The sequence below is a fragment of the Cavia porcellus genome, unplaced genomic scaffold, assembly GCF_034190915.1.
Source record: "Cavia porcellus strain 051 isolate PalLab524CR breed Dunkin Hartley unplaced genomic scaffold, mCavPor4.1 scaffold_6, whole genome shotgun sequence".
In the NCBI taxonomy this organism is placed as follows: domain Eukaryota; kingdom Metazoa; phylum Chordata; class Mammalia; order Rodentia; family Caviidae; genus Cavia; species Cavia porcellus.
The window spans coordinates 92,158,457-92,178,951 of record NW_026947489.1 but is presented as its reverse complement, the minus strand read 5'-3'; the positions used below and the strand labels follow the sequence as shown (position 1 = coordinate 92,178,951).

Here is a 20,495-nt window from a genome sequence, read left to right as displayed (position 1 = left end):
GCCAGGGACACACATCAGTTGTACAGTGCCCTTGGCTTGTCTCTCTGGTACCACAAACCGTGTTTTACAAAGCCAATTAGCTTTCTCAGTGTATTTCTTTTCTATATAAAGTTGAGACCCCAAAGACCTCGTAATTTTAAACTAACTTTTAATCCAGCTGGTACAGTATTGAATTTTCTGCGAATCTGACTTGGTTCATTCAGTGTCCCCAAAACTAAACTATCCATAACCCATTTCAAGACAGATATCCTGGGCGGTAGATTCCTAAGTAGACTGCTTATCTAGTATGCACAAGGCCCTGGGTACAGTCCTCAGTACAACAAAAGAACAAAAATAGAAAAAAGATACCTCTCTACTTTGGATCCCATCAGGGCACTATGGCATAATCCCCGTAAGCTTTTTTGTCTAACTGAGAGAAACAACCAGGTGAAGTCTTAAAAAGAACTAACAGGATGGAGCGTGGTGGTGGATGCCTGTAATCACAGCACTCAGGACGCTGAGACAGGCAGCTTGCTGCAATTTTGAGGCCATCCTGGGCTACGTATTGAGCTTGAACTACACAGTAGGACCCTGTCTCAAAACAGATAAATAATTCAATTTGATTTGATCTGACTTAATTTAATTTTTTAAAAGAAAAGAAGTAATAGTCATACCTTTGCATATTGATCCTGAGCACATTCCTTATTTTGAGACTCTTAAAGTTTGAACGACCAGAGGTAAGGGTAATTTTATTTTCCAGTCCAGCACATGCTAGATTCTCTGTATTTCTTCTCACTTCTTTGCAAGCTGTGCAGGTATCTATTAAGCTTGTTTGCTGTCACTTCATTGTATTTGGCTTACACAGTATATCTCCTACAGACCTTTTCTTTAGCTCTGAACAGCTGAATATGCTTGGCTTACTAAACTGGTTCATGGTTCCTTCTGGCATTGAGACCTTTCTAATTTTGTTTGTTATGGTCTAATTCTTATAATGAATGCTTGTTCACTAACTTTGCTGTCCTGACTAAAATTGGATGGTTCAGAAATGGACAAATGGAACATTATAGTAAAAAAACGTGAAGCATAGTTCCACTGGATTTGGGACCAAGTGACAAAAAAGGTGAAGTGGGGGCTGGGGATTTAGCTCAGCAGCATAACCATCTGCCTTGCAAGCAAAAAGTTGTGAGTTTGATCCCCGGTACCGATTAAAAAAAAAAAAAAAAAAAAAAGGTGAAGTGGCAGGGAGCCTCTTGGTGAAGGCTTAAGAATAGTGGAAGTTGCTATGAAAGTCTGGAATGGGATGACCCATGCCATGTAGCTATGAGACACCTGGCAAAATACTACCTGTGGTAACAACTGGTCACTCTGCTAAGGAGATTTCTAGAGGTTTTTTTTTTTTTTTTTTTTTTTTTTTTTTGGTCTTTTTCATTTTTATCGGTACCGGGGATCGAACTCACAACCGCCTGCTTGCAAGGCAGGTGCTTATGCCGCTGAGCTAAAATCCCCAGCCCCTAGACATTATTTTTTTAAAGTACAGTACTGGGTTGGGCATGGTAGTGGTACACACCTATAATCCCATTACTTGAGGCAGGAGGATCACCACGAGTTCAAGGCCAGCCTGAACTACATAGGGGAACCCTGTGTCCAAAAATAAACAAACAAACAAAACTACACCAACTGGCACTTTCATAATTTGGAAGTTCTGTCTTAGTCTGTTTTTTCTTCTGTGAGGGATAACTGGGATTGGCTTATTCTTTTTTTATAAAAGAGTAAATTTGTTTGTTCTTTGTAGAAGCATCTATGTAGCCCAGGCTGGCTGTGAGCTCACAGTGTGTAATCCACATTGGCCCCAGACTCAATCCTGTAACCCACTCCAGGAGATGAACATTAATCTCTTCACACAGGCCATGGTGACCAAGTCACTTCTCTCCAAGTCCCACCCGTTAAAGGCCTCACCACATTAATACTCTTAAATAGGGGGCCAGTATCAAATACTGTGTACTATGACACCTGCTCATAGTCCCAGTTACTCAGGGGACTGAGGGCAGGATAATTGCAGCCACCCTGAGCAACTCAGTTAGACCCTGTCTCAAATTTTTTAAAAACAGAAAATGCAGCTAAATGGTAGAGTGTTCCTGGTTTCATTCCTTATCAACACAAAAATAAACAAATAGAGAACCAACTTTAGTCACGCATACCTTTGCGGTGGACACACTCAAACCATGTGGAAACCTTAGTAAGCTCTGCATGGGAAATTTATAGAGAGATTGGTGGGAGGCTGTTGTTCTTTGTGCTGTGCTGCATCAGTCAGCAGTGCTCAGGAACACTAATGGACAGCAGGACCAGCATTTATAATGCAAGCCAAACATAGTGCAGGGCAGAAGACAAAACAGAGTTTAACAGGCATTCTCTGCATTTGAGGGGACATGAGAATGCATGACTGGTGCCAGATCATGTTCCTGCCCCACTCCTTCTATCCCCAACCATAGGGAAGAAACTTCTGAGAAACATGGTACCATTCTTACTGTAGTACAGTATATATAATGTAAAATTTACCATTGAACTATTTTTAAGGGTAGAATTCAGTCTACTCTTAAGTGCATTGTTTCCCCATTATTGGGTAGCCTTTGCCACCATCTATCTCTAGTACATTTTTTATAAATTTCTCAAACTGAAACCCTGTAACAATTCAGTCCCTGTACACAGCAACCACCATCTTTTTTTCTTTTCTTGATTTTTTTTTATTAGTACATGTTTGCAGTAATACTGATCGCATTCCTTGTGGGGAGTTGGTACATGTACATAACATGTCTTCATTCTCTTTTCATCTCCTTCCTACCTCTCCTCCCTCTTGTCTTTTATAAATTGAACTTCTTTCTCTTTTTTCTTACGATTTGGTGTGGTTCGGTTTGGTTTTTTTGAGACAGGGTTTGCTGTATAGTATAGGCTGGTCTTGAATTCATTGTGTAACCCATGCTGGCCAGTGCTGGGATTACAGGCATGTGCCACCACACTCAGCTGTTTTGTTTGTTTTTGGAGACAGGGTCTCACTATGTAGTTCAGCCCGATTTTGAACTTGCAGTGATCCTCCTGCCTCCTGCCTCCACCTCCCTGGAACTGCGGGTGTGTGCCACCACATCTTGGCCTCTGTGTTCTTTATATAAGTAGAACCATGTAGTATTTGACCTGCAATTGCCATCATTATTGCTGACCTAAATAATTATGTGATAACAGTGGCCTCCTGAGTTTGAAGAAAAGAATGAAGCCAAATAGGGGCTGGGGATTTAGCTCAGTGGCATAAGTGCCTGCCTTGTAAGCAGGCAGTCGTGAGTTCGATCCCCGGTACCCATAAAATGGAAAAAGACAAAAAAAAAAAAGAATGAAGCTAAATAAACAGAACGTCAGATACCTGTAGCATAATTATCAGATATACCAGCACCTGTGGAATCAGGGTAGTAGTAGGAGAAGGAAGACAGAAAAAATAATGGCTGCAAATTCCTCAGATTTGATGAAGAACATTGATCTGCACATCCAAATGTCTTAATGTGGTTGATTGACTAATGGCCAACGTGTATTACCCGGCTGAACTGAATCAGTGTGGTTCTAGGTGGGAGGCCCACTGGAGGAATGTTGCTAACAACACAGTAGGAGAACTGGAGAGGAAGAGAGTGCGCTGTTGATCCTCCTGGAGAAGCTGTCACCCTGGCTTTCCTAATGTGAAACTGAGCTCTCCTCGTCATCAGAAGGGTCTAGGTCCTCACTGCTGCTGAGGGTGGCTGTGGTTCTCTTTGGGGGAGCCCTGGTCCTGTGAGCATTGCTTCCTGGCTTCAGTGCAGATCCTTCAATCTGCTATCACAGATTCTGCATCCCACTGGTACAGACTTTCTAGCTTCCACCACTGACCTTTGGGCCTTCTTGGTGCAGATCCTTGATACAGACTTGCATGAGACATCTTGGCCTCCAGTTGGACTCAAGGAGGACATTACCATGGGCTTTAGGTCTTCAGCTGACTTCTACAGAACTTTGCCATAGAATCTAGGCCCTCAGTTGGGTCTCTATAATATGTGGACAGATCTCCCACACTCTTTTGCATTTGACATTTTTTAAGTGAATATTGTAAATAATCCTATAATTTATGTATCCTGTATCACATCTTTTCCCTTTTAAACCCTGACCGCAGCACCTAATAATGACTTTTAATTTGCATACCGAATGACATTTTTATCAGACTATTTAAACTGAAATACAAAGAGAAAATCTGGAAATCAGGGCACAAAATAATTCATAATATATAGAACAATTCATGATGTATAGGAGAATAGTAACAGTGGCTTACAATGAATTTTTCATCAGAAATAATGAAAGGCAAAAGACATTTGAATGGCATTCAATGCATTAAAAAACAAAACAATTGTTGACCAAGAATTCTGTATCTGTAATCAACTGGTATCTTCAAGAAGGCAAATAAATCTCAGTACTTGAGAGACTGAGGCAGGAGTGAGAGGTCAAGGCCAGACTGTGCTGCATAGTTAGTTCATGGCCACCCTGTTCAGCATGAGACTGTCTTGGAAATGGGCGTGGAGGGGCATGTACCTGCAAGTTATGTATTTAATAAGGGTCTAGTCTTCAAATTATGTAAAGATACCTTAAAAATCAAAACAACTCAATTTTGGTTATTGCATCTCTTCAATTTAGTCCACCCTAGGCTGTGGGATATGGGGTTTTGTTGTTATTGTTGTTGTTCTGCTTTGCTTTTTTGAGAAAGAGTCACATCATGTTGTTCAGACTGACCTTGAACTCACTATATAGCCTAGGCTGACCTTGAACTCAAGGTGATTCTCCTGCCTCAGCCTCCTGAGTGCTGGAGCTACAGTTGTGTGCCACCACACCTGGCTTGTATTATTTTTATTTTTAAATTTTACTTGTCCCAGAGGCTCAGGATTTAGCTCAGTGGCACAAACACCTGCCTGGTAAGTATGAGGTCATGAGTCCAATCCCCAATACCACAAAAAAAAATTTTTTTTTACTTGACCCAACCTTGCTCTGAAGACCCCATTTTTCCCCCATTCTGTTTTTTCCCCTTATCTTCAATGAGTGTGAAATTTTGCCACCATTAAAAATAAAAAAAGTGTGTGGTAGTGCACACCTGTGATCCCAGCATGTGGCTGAGGCAGGAGGACTGCCACAAGTTCAAGACCTACATAGCTCAAAGCTAGGCTGAACTGCATAGCAAGACCTTATTCTACTGTCTTAAAACAATTTTAAGTGTAAAGGATCTGAAAGGCTTAACAGCATAGTGCCTGCCTGGCAAGCATAAGGTCCTGAGTTTGATTTCTGGTACCAAAAAAATGATCTAAATAGGGCTAGGAGCATACCTCAGTGATAATGCACCTGCCCAGCATGTGTTAGGCTCCGTGTTCAACTCGGCAGCATCTCAAAAATAAAAATAATAGGTGGCTATCCAAAAAGATACACAATGTCCAGCTACAATAGGATGACTATATAGTAATTTAACAAAGGGAAAAAAGTGGAAGATAGCAGGTGTGGGCAAGCATGTAGAGAAATGTCAACCCTGATGGTAATGTAAAATGATAGTATAGCCACCATATAAATGTTTGAGAGTCTCTTAAAAAGCTAGAGATATCATGGTCATAATTCCACTCCTAGATTAGGATTCATAGTGCTCATGGCAGCTAAAAACGTCTGTGACAACCCTGGCATCCATTGACGAATGGTGATACTCGTACAAAATGTGGTGTACATGCAGTGGAATATTACTCTACTGTAAGAAGTGGTGAAGTAATAAGGCCTGGAACAATGTAAACAAATCTGAATAACATTATAAAAAGAGATAAGCCAGGCAGAAAGGTCACATGCAAGTGATGCCATCCACATATAGTTGTTATTCTGTGGCATGAGGGAACAGGAGTGACTGATTACTTAATGGATACAGAGTGTTCTGAGAAAGTTTTGAAAGTAAGCAGAGATTGTAGTTGAGAAACAGTATAAATGAATGCACTAAAAAGCTCTGAATTACACACTTAAAAGTTAATTTTGGTGGTTGTTATTTTTGTTTTGTTTTGTTTTTGGTCTTTTATGAGGTAGGGTTCCAGTTCAGGCTGACTGTGAACTCACTTTTTAGCCCAGGCTAGCTTTAAACTCAGGTGATCTTTCTGCTTCAACCTCACAAGTGCTAGGATTTACAAGTGTGCACCCACTGCACCCAGCTAAAAAGTGTTAATTTTGTTGTGGGCAAATCTCATTTAAAAAATTTTTAAGACAATTCTGTATCCATCAAAACTGTTTGTGATGATTAATTGTAGGTGTCCACTTGAGGGGCTAAGGGATTCTCCGTAAACCTAAAACATTATTTCTGGTGTATTTATGAAGGTGTTTCTATAAAAGGTGAGAATTTCCATTGGTAGACTAAAGGTCTACCCATCCAGTTCACTGAGGGTCTGCAGAGAACAAAAAGCTGGAAGAAGGAAGAATTATCTGTTCTTAAATCTGAGGCCTTCTGCCCTTGGGCATCAGAGCTCCTAAACCTTCAGACTGGGACTAAATTATATTCACCTACTGCGAGCCAGCCAGTTCCCAGGATAAATCTCATCCTCCTCACAAAAGCTCCCACCTTTGTTGGTTCTTCTTGTCTGGAGAACCCTAATACACTGTTATTCAAATTGTGAAGCAAAATAAAAGCATTCCCAGGAAACAAGCCCTAAAACAATTTACTATTAGCAGATCAGCCTTTTGTAAACTTCTAAAGGTTTTCAGCTGGGCATGGTGGCACATGCCTGTAATCCTAGTACCGGAGAGGCTGAGGCAGGAAGATCACCAAGTGTTCAAGGCCAGCCTGAGCTGCATATTCATGAAACCCTGTCTGAAAAAGACAACAACAAAAACAATCCGAAAGGATACGGTTCTAGATGGTAACTTAAAGGAAAAAACACTGTAAATGTTAATTATAGAGGTAAACATAAAAGACTATAAATAAATTATTCTTTTATTATCTTAACTGAATTAGAAGACATTTGCAAAAGATAATTAACTATTTGGGGGCTTATAAGAGAAATATGTAATGTGTAACTATAGTAAAAACAGGAAGGGAGAAATGGAGCTCCATTGTAGCACAGTTTTTATATTTCACAGGAATTAAATTAGTGGTCTAAAATAGGTTGTGCCAAATTTTACATATATATAATTGCTAGGCTAAGAAGTTAAATCTATGTTTAAAAAGTGAAACAATTACAGCAGCATACTAGAAGATATCTAAAACAAAAAGACAAAAGAGGAAGTTACAAAAGACATGTAGAAGACAAACTGAGAGATACAGGTCTGTGATTGTGAATGGGTCAGGTAGTTCAACAGGCATAATGTGGTCAGGTGTGTTGGCATCTGCCTATAATCTTAGCTGTTGGAGAACTGAGGCAGGAAGTTCACACACTTAAGGCCAGCCTGGGCAATTTAAAAAGACCTAGGCTCAAAATGGAAAAAAGGGGCAGTCATGGTGACCCATGTTTTAATCTCAGCACTCCGGGAGGTTGAGGCAGAAGGATCAAAATTTAATACTATCATTGGCAAAAGATCGATAGATAGACAGACCGGACTGAAGATTTAGCTCAGTGTGAAGATCCTGGGTTCAGACCCCAGTACCATAAGGAGATAAAAATGAGTTAGGCAGGGCTGAGTTTTGGGTTCAGTCTTCAGTACTGTAAACCACAGAGGCAGAAGAGGGCTGGAGATACAGCATCATACATACATAAGCCCTAAATTCTCTCCATTAACAGAAAAAAGTCAGCAAGTATAGACAGGATACAAAACAAGATTTAACTTTACACTTTGTGGAAATGATATACCCGAGATTCAGTGGCGCAAATAGCTTGAAAATAAAAGGATAGGAAGATGTTACGCTATGCATACTGGAGTTGGACAAGGCCAGAATGAAGTTATGGGAACAGTTACATTTACAACAGTATCAAAAGAATATAGTGCTTAGTAATAAACATAACAAAAAACTTGTGTGCTCAATTTAAAAAACATTGCTGAAATTGAGGAAAACCTAAATAAATGGGAAAATACTCCATATTAACAGTTTGACTTAATAATTTTAAGATTATAGATTCTTCCTTTTCTTTTTTTTTTTTTTTTTCTGTACTGGGGATTGAACTCATGACCTTGTGCTTACCAGGCAAACACTTACACCACTGAACTAAATGCCTGGCCCATATTCTTCCAAATTAATCTGTAATGTCAGTACAATCTCTGATAATTCAAGAAAGCTGTTTTTGCAGAAATTGATAAGCTGGTCTCAAAATTTATATGGTGCCACAAGGCTCTAACATAACCCAAATGATTTTTTTAAAAAGCTATAACTATACATACCATGACTATAGATCTATAATAATCAAAATAGTAATTTGTTGGTGTATGGAATAATGGAACATAGGAAACCCCAGAAATAATGGTACTTTGATTTTGGTTTTTGAGACAGACTCTTGCTAAGTATGGGCAACTTCTGATTCGCTTGCCTCAGCTTCCCAGAGTGCTGGGAGTACACGTGTGTACCAGGACACCCAACTTAAATAAGTATGACTGACATTCCTTAAAATACATAGGACAAAAAGCTAGTCTCCAAATTTCTCCAAATGATTTTATTTTCATGTTTGTTTCTTTCTTCAATATTTTAATTTTTGTAATGATACTAACTTCTTTTTGCTATGCTGATGTCATTCAGATCTTACTTGCCAAATAAGGAACACTCAGTTTATTAAAGATTTTTGTACTTTTTTCCCCAAAGCATTCTACTATATAGATAAAAAATGAAAAGACTGTTGAAGCCTGCTGGGAATTTACAGTAAAAAAGAGGGATTAAAGTACTTCCAGATGCCTGAAGTATAAATAACATGTATTGATTCAGCAGTCTGTAGGCACTGCTGGTGCTGACTGAATCGTGGTGCACCAGTTGTTCAAGGCCCCTCTCCTCTGTCTGACGTGACAGACACTCACTGACCAGCTCAGAGTGTTGCGAGCTGTGGGGCCCTCGGCTTTCATAGGAGAAAGAAAAGTCACTTCCAGTTAAGGAGCCTGAGAAAAGCTTCATGGAATATTTTCCTCCCATTGGTTAAACTTTACTATCATGTAATTAAATCAGAGATGCCACAGATTATAAAATGCACATTATTTTGTACACCTTAGAAATGCTTTTAATTGTATGACATATCTTCCTTTCAAAGATGTTTAAATGTGGGGGGGACCCTTAGATAATTGTAAAATACATGTAACAAAACTTGCTATCTTTTTTAAGGGAGGTGTTTATTTTTTCCCTTCTGACTTTTAATGTGTACATCTTAATGGGGTTAAGTGTAAGTATCCCATCAATACTGGGTATTGAACTCAAAAACTTGCACTGATGGGGCTGGGGATTTAGCTCAGCGGCATAAGTACCTGCCTTGCAAGCAGGCAGCCGTGAGTTCGATCCCTGGTACCGGTAAAAATGAAAAAAAAAAAAAAAAAAAAAGACTTGCACTGAGCTATATCTCCAGCCCCTTTTTTCCCCTCTAAGTTTTGAGACAGTCTCTCTTATATGCTAAGTTGCTCACTTGAGCCTTCAATTTGCTAGCCTCCTGCCCTAGCCTCCTAGAGTGCTGAGATTACAGGTGTGACCCACCATGCCTGGCTAATGTATTCTTAACATATAACTGTTCACTTTGCCAATCAAAAAATAGCTCTATAAAGTGTATTAGTAAATATAGTCACATTTTTCAGAGGCTGAAATTAAAAGTGGCTTTAAAATAATAGAATTTTATTTTCTCCCATATAAAAATCCGGATACATATGCTGTTTTTGCTGGCACTGTATCTCTGCAGTCATTTGCAGACTTTTCCTGGTTTTCTGCCTGTTTTTGAAGCAGTAACCTTCAGATTCGTGAAATAGGATGCGTTCCAGTCATCTCACCTGCATTCTGAACAGCAGAATTGAGAAAGGAAGCCAGGCATGATGGTGTACACCTACATAATCCCATCATTCAGAAGAGTGAAGCAGAAGGATTGCTGTGAGTTCTGGGCCAGGTGGGCTCCATAGTGAGTTCTAGGCCAGCGTGAGCTGCATAGCAAGATCCTATCTGAGAAGAACTGAAAAAGAAGAAAAATAGTGTGGCACATCCTCTGTCCTTTAAAGACACTCCTGGAATTGTGTACATCACTTTTTTTTTTTTTTTGTCTTTTTCGTTTTCGTTTTTATCGGTACCAGGGATCAAACTCACGACTACCTGCTTGCAAGGCAGGCACTTACGCTGCTGAGCTAAATCCCCAGCCCCTGTACATCACCTTTTAACATTTGGCCAAGATACTTACAGGGACAGTCCTGGATGCAAGGAAAACTCAGCTTTCTTTTCATGTAGCCATGTGGTAACTAAAAATTGTGTATCATTTATGAATAACATAGGTCAGGACTTGGTAGTTTTGAGCAGTAGGGGTCACTGTTGAGCAAGGGTTTCTTTCCTATTTTCGATGATCTACTTGCTCTTTTCCATTCATATTCTATGTCCAGAGCCTCTTGAACTAGTTTTTTAAATCTTGTGTGAGGCACTTAAATTTATTACGTTACTAAACTAATCCCAAGGGAGATTTTGAAAGCTGAATGAAGAGTCTTGAAACTTAAGATCCTTCAGCTATAGCCTTCAAGTGCTAAGATTACAGACAGACACTTCCATACCTGCCCAGAGTTTAGTTTCTTTGGGCTCTTCTTCCCTACTTCATCATTAACAACTTTTAACCTGTTAAACAAATTTCTGGTGTCACCATCTTATTTTTCCAGCGGGGCATGGTGGTGCACCCCTGTAGTATTCAGTACTCTTGGAGGCTGGGGCAAAAGGATGGCAATTACAAGCTAAGCCTGAGCAATTTATTAACTTAGAGAGCCTGTCTTGAAATTAAAAAATGATTCTCTCTAAGTTCCCACCATGTATCGGGCTCTGTCCTTAACCCTGGAAATATGGCAATTGTAACAGCATGCTCCTTGTCCTTACAGAGTTTCCCATTTGCATGGATGGTAGCTTACTAAAATTGCTATGTGGCTTTCTGTTGTTGCAGTACTGGAAAATAAACTCAGTACCTTTGCACTGAGCTATATCCCCCACATTAAAAAAAAAAAAAAATTGAGATCCTCTTGCCTCAGTCTCTCAAGTGGTAGCTGGAATTACAGGCCTGTGCCATATCCTGGCACTCTGGAGGTAAACTGTGGATGATCACTCCAGTTTGAAGCCAGCTTCGCGTACATAGCAAACCCTTGTCTCAGAGTACACACAGGAATGTTGTGGAAGTCTGGCACCTGTAGACCCAGTGCTTCGTGATCTGAGGCAAGAGACTCAAGTTCAAAGCCAGCCTGAACTGCATAGAGAGACCTTGTCTCAAAAAAAAAAAAAAAAAAAAAAAAAAGAGAGAAAGAAAAGGAAAGAAAACCATCACAGTTAATGGCGGTGGTTATGTGAAGCATTATTGGTTTCATGCATGATACATAAAAGAATATAAAATGCTGGCTTCTGAACACTTCCTGGAAAAATACATGTGAGTCAAATTGGGGAACTACCTTACCTTACTGGAATTTAGAACTGATCACTCCATAATAACTTGACCTTGAGCAGGAAATGTTTTTAATTCAGATCTTTATCTATAAATGATAATAGGAATGTCATGAACATGGAAAAACTGTTCCATGAAACCCTACATGAAACTATCTGACACTTAAAAATATCTGGCATGTGCTCTAACTTTTCTGACTTCCATTAGTTGTTTATCTTAAAAGATAAGGGATTAGTTGAGTGCCTCAAAGACATTTTCAGCCCAAGCCCTCTCTGAAAATATAACTTTTGTACTTCTCTCTTATGAGAATTACCCCTACCTTGTTGAGTTGATCTTAGTAAAATGTTAAGTAATACTTGGCATAATTATTTTGTTTTTGCAGATGTTCTCAAATAGTGATGAAGCTGTAATCAATAAAAAACTTCCCAAAGAACTTCTATTACGGTAAGTTCAAATGCTGACTTTATTGAGGTTTGGTTTTGGTACATGTCATAGCTGTATTTAAAATATTTTTAAAACTTGTTACTTTTTAAAATTATATATAGTATCTGTATTATCTTCTGGAAGGTTTTGCCTGACATTCAATGTATTATTTAATTTTTGTTAGGATATGTTTGCAGTACATAACAGTATCTGTGTTATCTGAAATTTGAACTTAAGTGTTTTGTTGAATAATATCACTGTATTTTCTAAATGTGAGTGAAGATACTAGATAGCTTAACCACTTAACAGTTTACCTCAAGCTTTACTTGGGCAAGTGTAATTTCAACCAGGTGATTCTTATTTGAACAAGATACACTCACATTTGTTTTATGTGACTATTTTTTTGCATACTTTTTAATTTAGAATGTTGTATTCACAGGGGCTGGGGATTTAGCTCAGTGGCTTAAGTCCCTGCCTGGCAAGCATGAGGTCATGAGATCAGTCCCCAGTACCAAAAAAAGCGGGGGGACTTGGGGCTTACCTCAGAGCCCTAAGTGCCTGCTTGGCAAATGCAAGGTCATGAGTTCAATCCCTGGTACCAAAAAAAAAAAAAAAAATCCTACTTCAGGGGGGAAAAAAAAGAACATTATATTCACCTTTGATATTCTAATAAGTTGTGTTTATTGTCTTCTACTAATTCATGTTTGTGAAAAATAACATAATTTTATGTTACAATCTGTGAAACATTTACCATAAGTACACTAGATACCGTTTTTATACTAATCCAGAACTCAGTGATATTCTTTTACTATACAAAATGTGCTTGTTTGGAACACTGAGATTGAATAGAAGCAAGAGCCAAAAAATCTGCAAAAGAAAAAACTATAAAAGGGAGAAATGTTAGCATCTTAGAAGAAAAGTCCGTGCTATGAAATGGAAAGACCAAAAAAAGAAAAAAAAACCTGCCTGCTATCAACTATTCATAATGCAAAAATGATAGGACTTGAAAGAAGAAATGAAACTTTAAAAATTCCAATAGTAGTCCATGTTTATAATAATTCTATGAATGGCACTGACATAGTTGACCAGCATCTAACAAGCTATCTGGTAATCAAAAAGCAAGGAAAAGAGTATTATTGTAAAATACTTACGTACCTAATGGAACAAATAAGGAACTGTTTATTTAATGGGTTTTGTTTTGTTTTGTTTCTGGTTTTTTTTGTTGTTGTTTTGTGCTGAGGATCAAACTCACAATCTCACACTTGCCTAGCAGGTACTTAGGCCACTGAGCTAAATCCCTAGCGCTGCTTTTTTTTTTTTTTTTTTTTTTTTTTGGTGATATTTTTATTTTCTAAATTTTAATTTTGAGCCAGGTATCATCATGCACACCTGTAATCCCAGCACTGGGGAAGCTGAGGCAGGAGGATAGCCATGAATTCAAGGATAGCCTAGGCTACATGATGAGTTCGAGGCCAGCCTGAACTACATAGCAGGACCGTATCTTTAGCAACAACAAAAAATTCAGTCATTTTAAAACAGTGACATACTTTAAAGTTCAAAGGACAAAGAAGTCAGATATACTCCATCTTCCCCAAACATTAGCATCTTACATTTCGATGGTGTAGTTATCAAAATTAGAGAATTAACATTGCAGAATCTATTTTTCTAATTCCCCAACTCTCTTAAATAGTAATATGCTTTGTGGGGCGTAGGAACCAATGCAGGATTACACAGTAAATTGTCATCCCTTTTTTAGCCTCTTCTAATCTGGGGAAGTTAATCTGTCTTTCATGATCTTGATACTTCTAAAGACTTGTGGTCATTTATTTTCTAGGTTATTCTTCAGGGTAAGTGTAGTGGCACATGGAGTAATCCCAGCGCTCTGAGAGACTGAGGCAAAACAATTTAGAAACCCTGTCAAGAATGTCTTTCAATTCACCTTCGTCTGAGGCTTCCTGTGTTTTGGCAAGTCTCTTTGTAGAGATAGTCTTGTTTCCTTTGCCAAGTGTCACGGAGGAGGCACATTATATGAATACACTTCTACTGAGCAGTGATGCTGTCTTTCTAGCCCCCCTGTTCTCCCTGTTCATCATACCTTTCACCACCAGAAAAATAACTCTATTCACAGTATCTTTCTCTTATTTTCTCAATCCTGTAAAGCATATAAAAGGATAAACCCATACCATTGTCTAAAAAATTTAATTAGAATGTACTCATTGTTTGGTGTTTTGTTTTTTTGTCTCTAGCTTGGTGATATACAGAAAGTGAATGAGTTGAAAAGTTACTTTGAAGTGGAGTATGGCGCACGCAACATGCCTGCAGTTCCTACACTGCAGGGGCTGAGGCATGAAGATCACAAATAATTTAGCGAGAACCTATCTCAAAATATGAAAGAAAAAAAGGATGCGGATGTACCTCAGTGCAGAGGCTGTGGGTTCAATCGTATAGTATTGCAAAAAAAGTACAAGAAGAGAAAAACAGCTAGGTATGGTGGCACACACCTAATCCCAGCACTGAGGCAGGTTAAACCGTAAATTGAGGGCCACCCTGGGCTGCATAGTGAGTTCAAGGCCCACCTGAACCACATAGCAAGACCCTATTTTTAAAAAAATAAAAAAGTTACTTTGGTCAATTTTTAAATGTTATTTATGTAAAATACAACTAAAAGAAAGAAAAGTAAAACATAATGTGTCTCAGTGGTGGAGCACTTACTGGCATTAGTGAGGCCCTGGTTTTGAACCCCAGCAATGCCTGTGTTTGTATTCATTTTGAGACTTTTGTCTCCGCACTTTCTTGTGTGTAGCAGGTAAATAACTTAGGCCCAGACTGTAAACTTTGTCTCCTGTGTTGTGGGTGGCAGCTCAAATGTAAATTCATGTATTTTACCCATCGCTGCTTGGAGAGTTGTCCCACAGTGTTCAGAGATCAGTAAAGATTTGGACAGAATCTGTGCACCTTTGACCTAGGTCTCTCTTTACCTCCCTTATTGGTAGTTATTCCATATTTTTTTTCTGTAGACCTCCTTCACAAGTTTCTGATTTAAAGTGCCTTGGGGACCTTAATATAACCTGCTCTCAGGATACAAGCCATAAGAAACCTGAACAATTCTTTGTCATTCTCTTTTAGAAAACAGACTTGAGACTAAATAACAAACAAGAAAAGACACTTGATCATCCTTGGACTTTAATACGGGGGTTGGGGATGCCCTTGAACCAATTTACCAGAAATACTCAAGTATGACTGTATGTCTATTATTGTCCTCCAAACTACATGTGACTGTTAATCACTTTTTGTTGTAGAAAGTGTATTTTAGTCATCCTGGAAAAAAATCAGTCTGTGATTTAATATTCTCATCTTATGTAATCTGTATGCAGAAGCCTTACCCTAATATTTTTATATAGAATATTTAAAGTCATGAATTGGTATGCCATGCTGTGAGGGTGCCATACCATTTACCTTCCCCTGCTTCTGTTACTGTCTCCAGGAAGGTGGGAAGGGACAGAGAAAGGAACAGAGGCGGGCATATAGGTTTGATAAGAAAATACAGAGCTGAGCATGGTGGCAGTATGCATGTAATCCCAGCACTTAGGAGGCAAAGGCAGAAGGAATGCTGTGAGTTTGAGGCCAGCCTGGACTACATAATGAGGCCCTGTCTCAACAGCAAAACAAAAAGAAGAAAATACAGATTTGCCTCAAAAAATCTGGTGGTTTTTATCTTTAAAAATTTTGATTGTCTCCCATGCCCATCCCCTTGAGGCCAGGTCTCACTAAATTGCCCAGGCTCGGCTTGAACTTGCCCTTCTACTGCCTTACTTCACCAGAGTGCTAAGATTAGAGGGGTATAATCATACCTGGCTTGTTGGTCTGATTTTGTTAGGCAAAAAATTATTAAGAGACAAATGACATTTGATATTAAGAAGTTATTAACCAGCATGGTGGCGCACTCCTGTAATCCTAGCACTCAGGAGGCTAAGGCAGGTGAATTGTTGCCAGCATAGGCTACAAAGTGAGCCCAAGGTCAGCCTGAATTGCATAGCAAGACACTGTCTCAAAAAGACCAAAAAAAGAAAGAAAGAAAGTTGTTAGTTATTTGCATGTTTGTTGTTTCATGAATAAACTTAGACAGTAAGTCATCATAAGAAAATGTGTGTTGTCATTGCTTTTGAAAAACAGAACTACAAAACCCCCTTAAACCTTTGGATCCTAGTTTATTATATTTTCATTATTTTATTTTATTTTATTCTGACATTACAGGAAAAATACAATTCATCACATGTCAAAGTGCTTTTTGGGGGGCTAAGAACGGCACCTGAATCATCAGAAGTCATCACCAGTCCCTGGTGGTTCTGTTGCTCATCCTCCAGTCTCACCTCAATAGCAGAACAATTTGGAAGCTACAAGTATACTTTCTGTTCTCCGTTTTTGCCTTCAGTATTTCTTTTTATCATGCTTTGGGTTTATTTTTTTGTTCATGCTTGCCAGACAAGGACTACACCATTGAGCTACATCCTAGCCCCAAGTCTGATGCTTAAAAAAAAGTACAGAGTACTAAATGATGGCTTCCTTTTCTTTCCCTGCTGTTTCAGCTGTGCCTCCCTCAAAAAAAGCCTATTTTCTCCTGCAGGTCTACCAGATGGATCCTCTGTTGTGGATGTGTATATACATTTCATGTTTTTATAAAAGTGGAAATGTGTATTGTTCTACAGCTTTTTTTGGTCTTTTAAATTACAAATTAATTATTGACATCTTATTAGGTCACCTAGGTAGCACTGTTCGTTTCCTTAGTTACTATGACCACTGAAAGGATGTGCCATAATTTCCTTAATTGTTCATTGATGTTAGTTGTTTCTACTTCAAATTATGCTGCCATTAAATAGCAGTCTTTACCCACATTTTTGATTTTGTGAAATGTAGTAATTTTTTAATTTTCTTGAATACTGTCAGATTATTCTGTAAAAAACTACTGAAAGATTGGGCTGGGGATTTAGCTCAGCGGCATAAGCGCCTGCCTTGCAAGCAGGCAGTCGTGAGTTCGATCCCTGGTACCGATAAAAACGAAAAAGACAAAAAAAAAAAAAAAAAAAAAAAAACTACTGAAAGATTGTAGATACTCCCATGCTAAAAAATGGAACAGTTCATTTTGTTACACTCTCTGTAAGACTACTCTTCCTTCCCTCTTTTGTTCTTTACTTTCCTTTTCTGTCCTTGTGTAAGCAATTTTTATTTTATTTTATTTTATTTTATTTTTTGAATTGGGATTGAACTCATGACCTAGCACTTGCCAGACAGGTACTTACGCCACTGAGCTAAATCCCTGGCCCCTGTAGTAAGCAAATTTATATGTAGTCAGACCCAGACTTTTTCCACAAGATATCCCTGAAATATGCCTAAAGTCGTTGTACTTCTAGCACTCTTGATATCAAACGGGGAGAGAAGACCAAGAACTGTAGCTGGGCGTGGTGGCTCATACCAGTAATCCCAGCTCTCTAAGGGCCTAGGCAGGAGGATTAAAGTTTGAGCTCTGCTTTAGCAACTTAACAAGACACTGTCTAAATACAAAAAATAAAAAAATCCCAAAAAATGGACTAAGGCCAGTGTGTTCAGTCCCCAGTCCTACATGTACACATCAACTTTATTCTGACTTACTGCATAGCAGTATTGATACAATTTCCAAGTTTATCCTACAAATGCTGTTTTATCCTATAAATAACTGCCATGATGTTTTCTAATTATTATTATTGTCTTTCAGAGACGCAGGGTGAGAAAAATTATCTAGCTCCAGCTCCAGCAGCTTACCCACCAGTTCTTCTGTTTGGCTTTCCAAAGATAATGATCTCTAGAATCAGGTACATAGAATCAGGAGCAGTCAGGCAGTTACAGAATCATAACAACCATGTGTCCAGACAGAATACTTGAGGAATGGTGGGAGAAATTTAGGCACTGAGGATTTTTCACATTGACTTTAGCAAACCAAGTGAAAGCTGAAAGGACTGAGCTCTCTGTGTGAAGAGAGGAGGTCTGTGAGTGTCCTTTCACACAATGACCAAATTCAGTGAAAGGCTAACTCTCTGGAATCTTGACACGTAGAGCTCATTCACTATATTCTAGTGGTAGCGTTAGTATTGTGGAGGTGTATGCTTCAGTAGGTCTCCCACATCTGCATACATTTGACCACCAGCCTGATAATTCATGTCTGCCTGCTGTGCTTCTGTGGAACCCCTTCCTACTACAAGGTTCATGGAGTCCACAAGAATGCATATCTGAAGAGCTTCACCTGTCACTCTCCCTCCTCACCCTAGCTCCATGAAGTTTTTATTAAAATGGTTCATTTACTCAAGGACAAACACAGGAATGTTTTGGTTACAATACTCTTCATAAAGGTATTGCATACTGGAGGACAAAAAAAGTATTTCAGAAACGAAAGAATACTTGTTTTGGGGAGTATAGTACATAATGAGTATTTTTAAAAGTTGGACAGTTTACTATTAAGGACCATAAGAATGGTATCAAGTCTGCTTCAAGGAAACAGTAGTCTAATAAAAGAAGGAAACCTGGTATGTTAGTACACACCAGTAATCCTAGCACTCAGGAGGCTGAGGCAGGATCACCAGGAGTCAAGGCCAGCCTGGGCTAATAGTGAGTTCAAGTCCATCCTAAACTACATAGTGAGACTCTGTCTCCAGAAAACGGAGGGGTTGGAGGGAGAGTGCCTGTATAAGATACGGGAAGGATGAAATGCTACAGCAGCTGTGTTAAAAAGGTTAAAGGCTCACATCTCCAGTCTCTGATATCAACTACTTTGTATTTCTACTTAGAAACAAAGTTTTCTTTTTTAAGACAGGTTCTCACTGTGCAGTTCAGATTAGCCTTAAATTCAGCTGTAGCCCAGATTGGCCTTGAATTCAAGGTGAACCTCTTGCCTCAGCCTCCTAAGTGCTGGGATTACAGGTGTGTGTTCCCATGCTCAGCCAACATAGCTCCTCATTAAGTCGCCAATATGGTTGTTCTGGGGCTGGGGATTTAGCTCAGCGGCATAAGCACCTGCCTTGCAAGCAGGCGATCGTGAGTTCGATCCCCGGTACCGATAAAAAGGAAAAAGACAAAAAAAAAAAATATACGATTGTTCTTCAGTATTCCCTGTTGCAGTTACGGAATCATCCCAGTGCTCATTCCCTATCCCCCTCCCCCCAGCCCTTCAGCAAGTCCTGTTAGATTACCCTCATCTCTTGAGGCCCTGTGGCACTTGGTCAGCTAGACAATAACAGTCGCCTCCTCAGTAGCGAGCTTGGTGTCACTTTTCTGTTTTAATCTCCAAGGGCAGGTGGTAGTGTTCTTCTCATCTCAGCAATGTGACTGCTGCTTTGGCTTCCCCCGGCTCAAAATCCAGTTCAGACAAGGTAGTTGGTCCACACAAGCTTCTTGCATAATCTGGCCCCGTGTAACTCTGTACTTTGCTCAACGTCCTCATCTATAAATTGGAAGGGTAACAGCACCCCTGTCATAGGATCATGGTAAGAAGTCTCTAGGTTGGTACAGGTGTGTGGCCCCTACCATCGTACCAGGCACACAGCAAGAGCTTGGTAGAGACCCCACATGTCCGCCATATTCCAGCTTTACCGCCCCTTCATCCTCATAGAACTCACTGTTGTCTCTACCTGCAAGGTTCTCTTCCTCAGATCGTGGCAGTGCCGTTTGCTTTGGTCATTCAGAGTCATAGTCCAGTGTCCCTTCCTAGTGCAGGCTTTCCCTGACTGCTCTATTACATTGTTTGTAGTACTTCATCTCAGATATTTCACTTATTTTTTGTCTACCTTGAGCTGCTTAGTTAGCCACAGGAACCTCAGACTGCCTTTAAAAGTGCTTTTGAATAAAAACGTGAAACTCATCAGTCTCTAAGTCTAAATAGGTTTTTACTTTCTGCTTTGATCTTGTGGATCTGGCCCTCCTTGGAGAAAGCGGACTCTAACCATTACTGCAAGTTGCCTAAGATACCTACTTTCACTTCATCATTTCACCATAATTGTGCTCTGAGCTTTTGTTTAGGGCCTTTCCTACCTCTTGCAGGTTGATGCTGTCTTACTGAGACTGCAGGAGATCAGCCAGTTTTGTTTACTCACCTTTTGCCCCTCTCTTAACCCTTCTAGTTCATTTACCAGCCTTAATCGTTGCAGCTTATAATCCCAGCACTCTGTGAGGCCAAAGCAAGAAGATTGCAATTGCAAGTTAGAGCCCAACCTAGGCAGCTGACCTAGACCCTCTCAAAATAAAAAAAGATGAAACTCTTGGGTTCAATCCTTAAGACAAAAAAGTTCAGTTCCTTACTTACGTGACCTTTTTAGTTGGAAAAAATCAAAATAATAAGCAATCTGTGAGAGAGTGTGGGCATGTGGGTCAGAGGCAGAGTGTTCTCCTTGTGTGCTCAAGGCCCTGGGTTCAGTCCCCAGTACTGGCAAAAGAAAACGAACAAACAAAGCACTCAGTAATCTGTTGGACAAGTAAATGTGTAAGACAAGT

The 20,495-nt window shown here is 39.4% G+C and overlaps 1 protein-coding gene across 6 annotated transcripts in view; it reads left to right on the top strand.

Annotated features, from left to right (window-relative positions):
• Fbxl20 (F-box and leucine rich repeat protein 20) overlaps window positions 1–20,495 on the top strand; it is a 104,263-nt gene that overhangs the window by 38,146 nt on the left and 45,622 nt on the right. For 5 of the 6 annotated variants that reach the window (XM_003466916.5, XM_063251476.1, XM_013149598.3 and 2 more), the window contains one exon: window positions 11,941–12,002. In XM_003466916.5, coding sequence (XP_003466964.2) covers window positions 11,941–12,002 — 62 coding nt within the window. Of the gene's footprint in view, window positions 1–11,940; window positions 12,003–17,090; window positions 17,828–20,495 lie in introns of those variants that run through there. The other variant, XM_063251473.1, reaches the window with a different exon arrangement.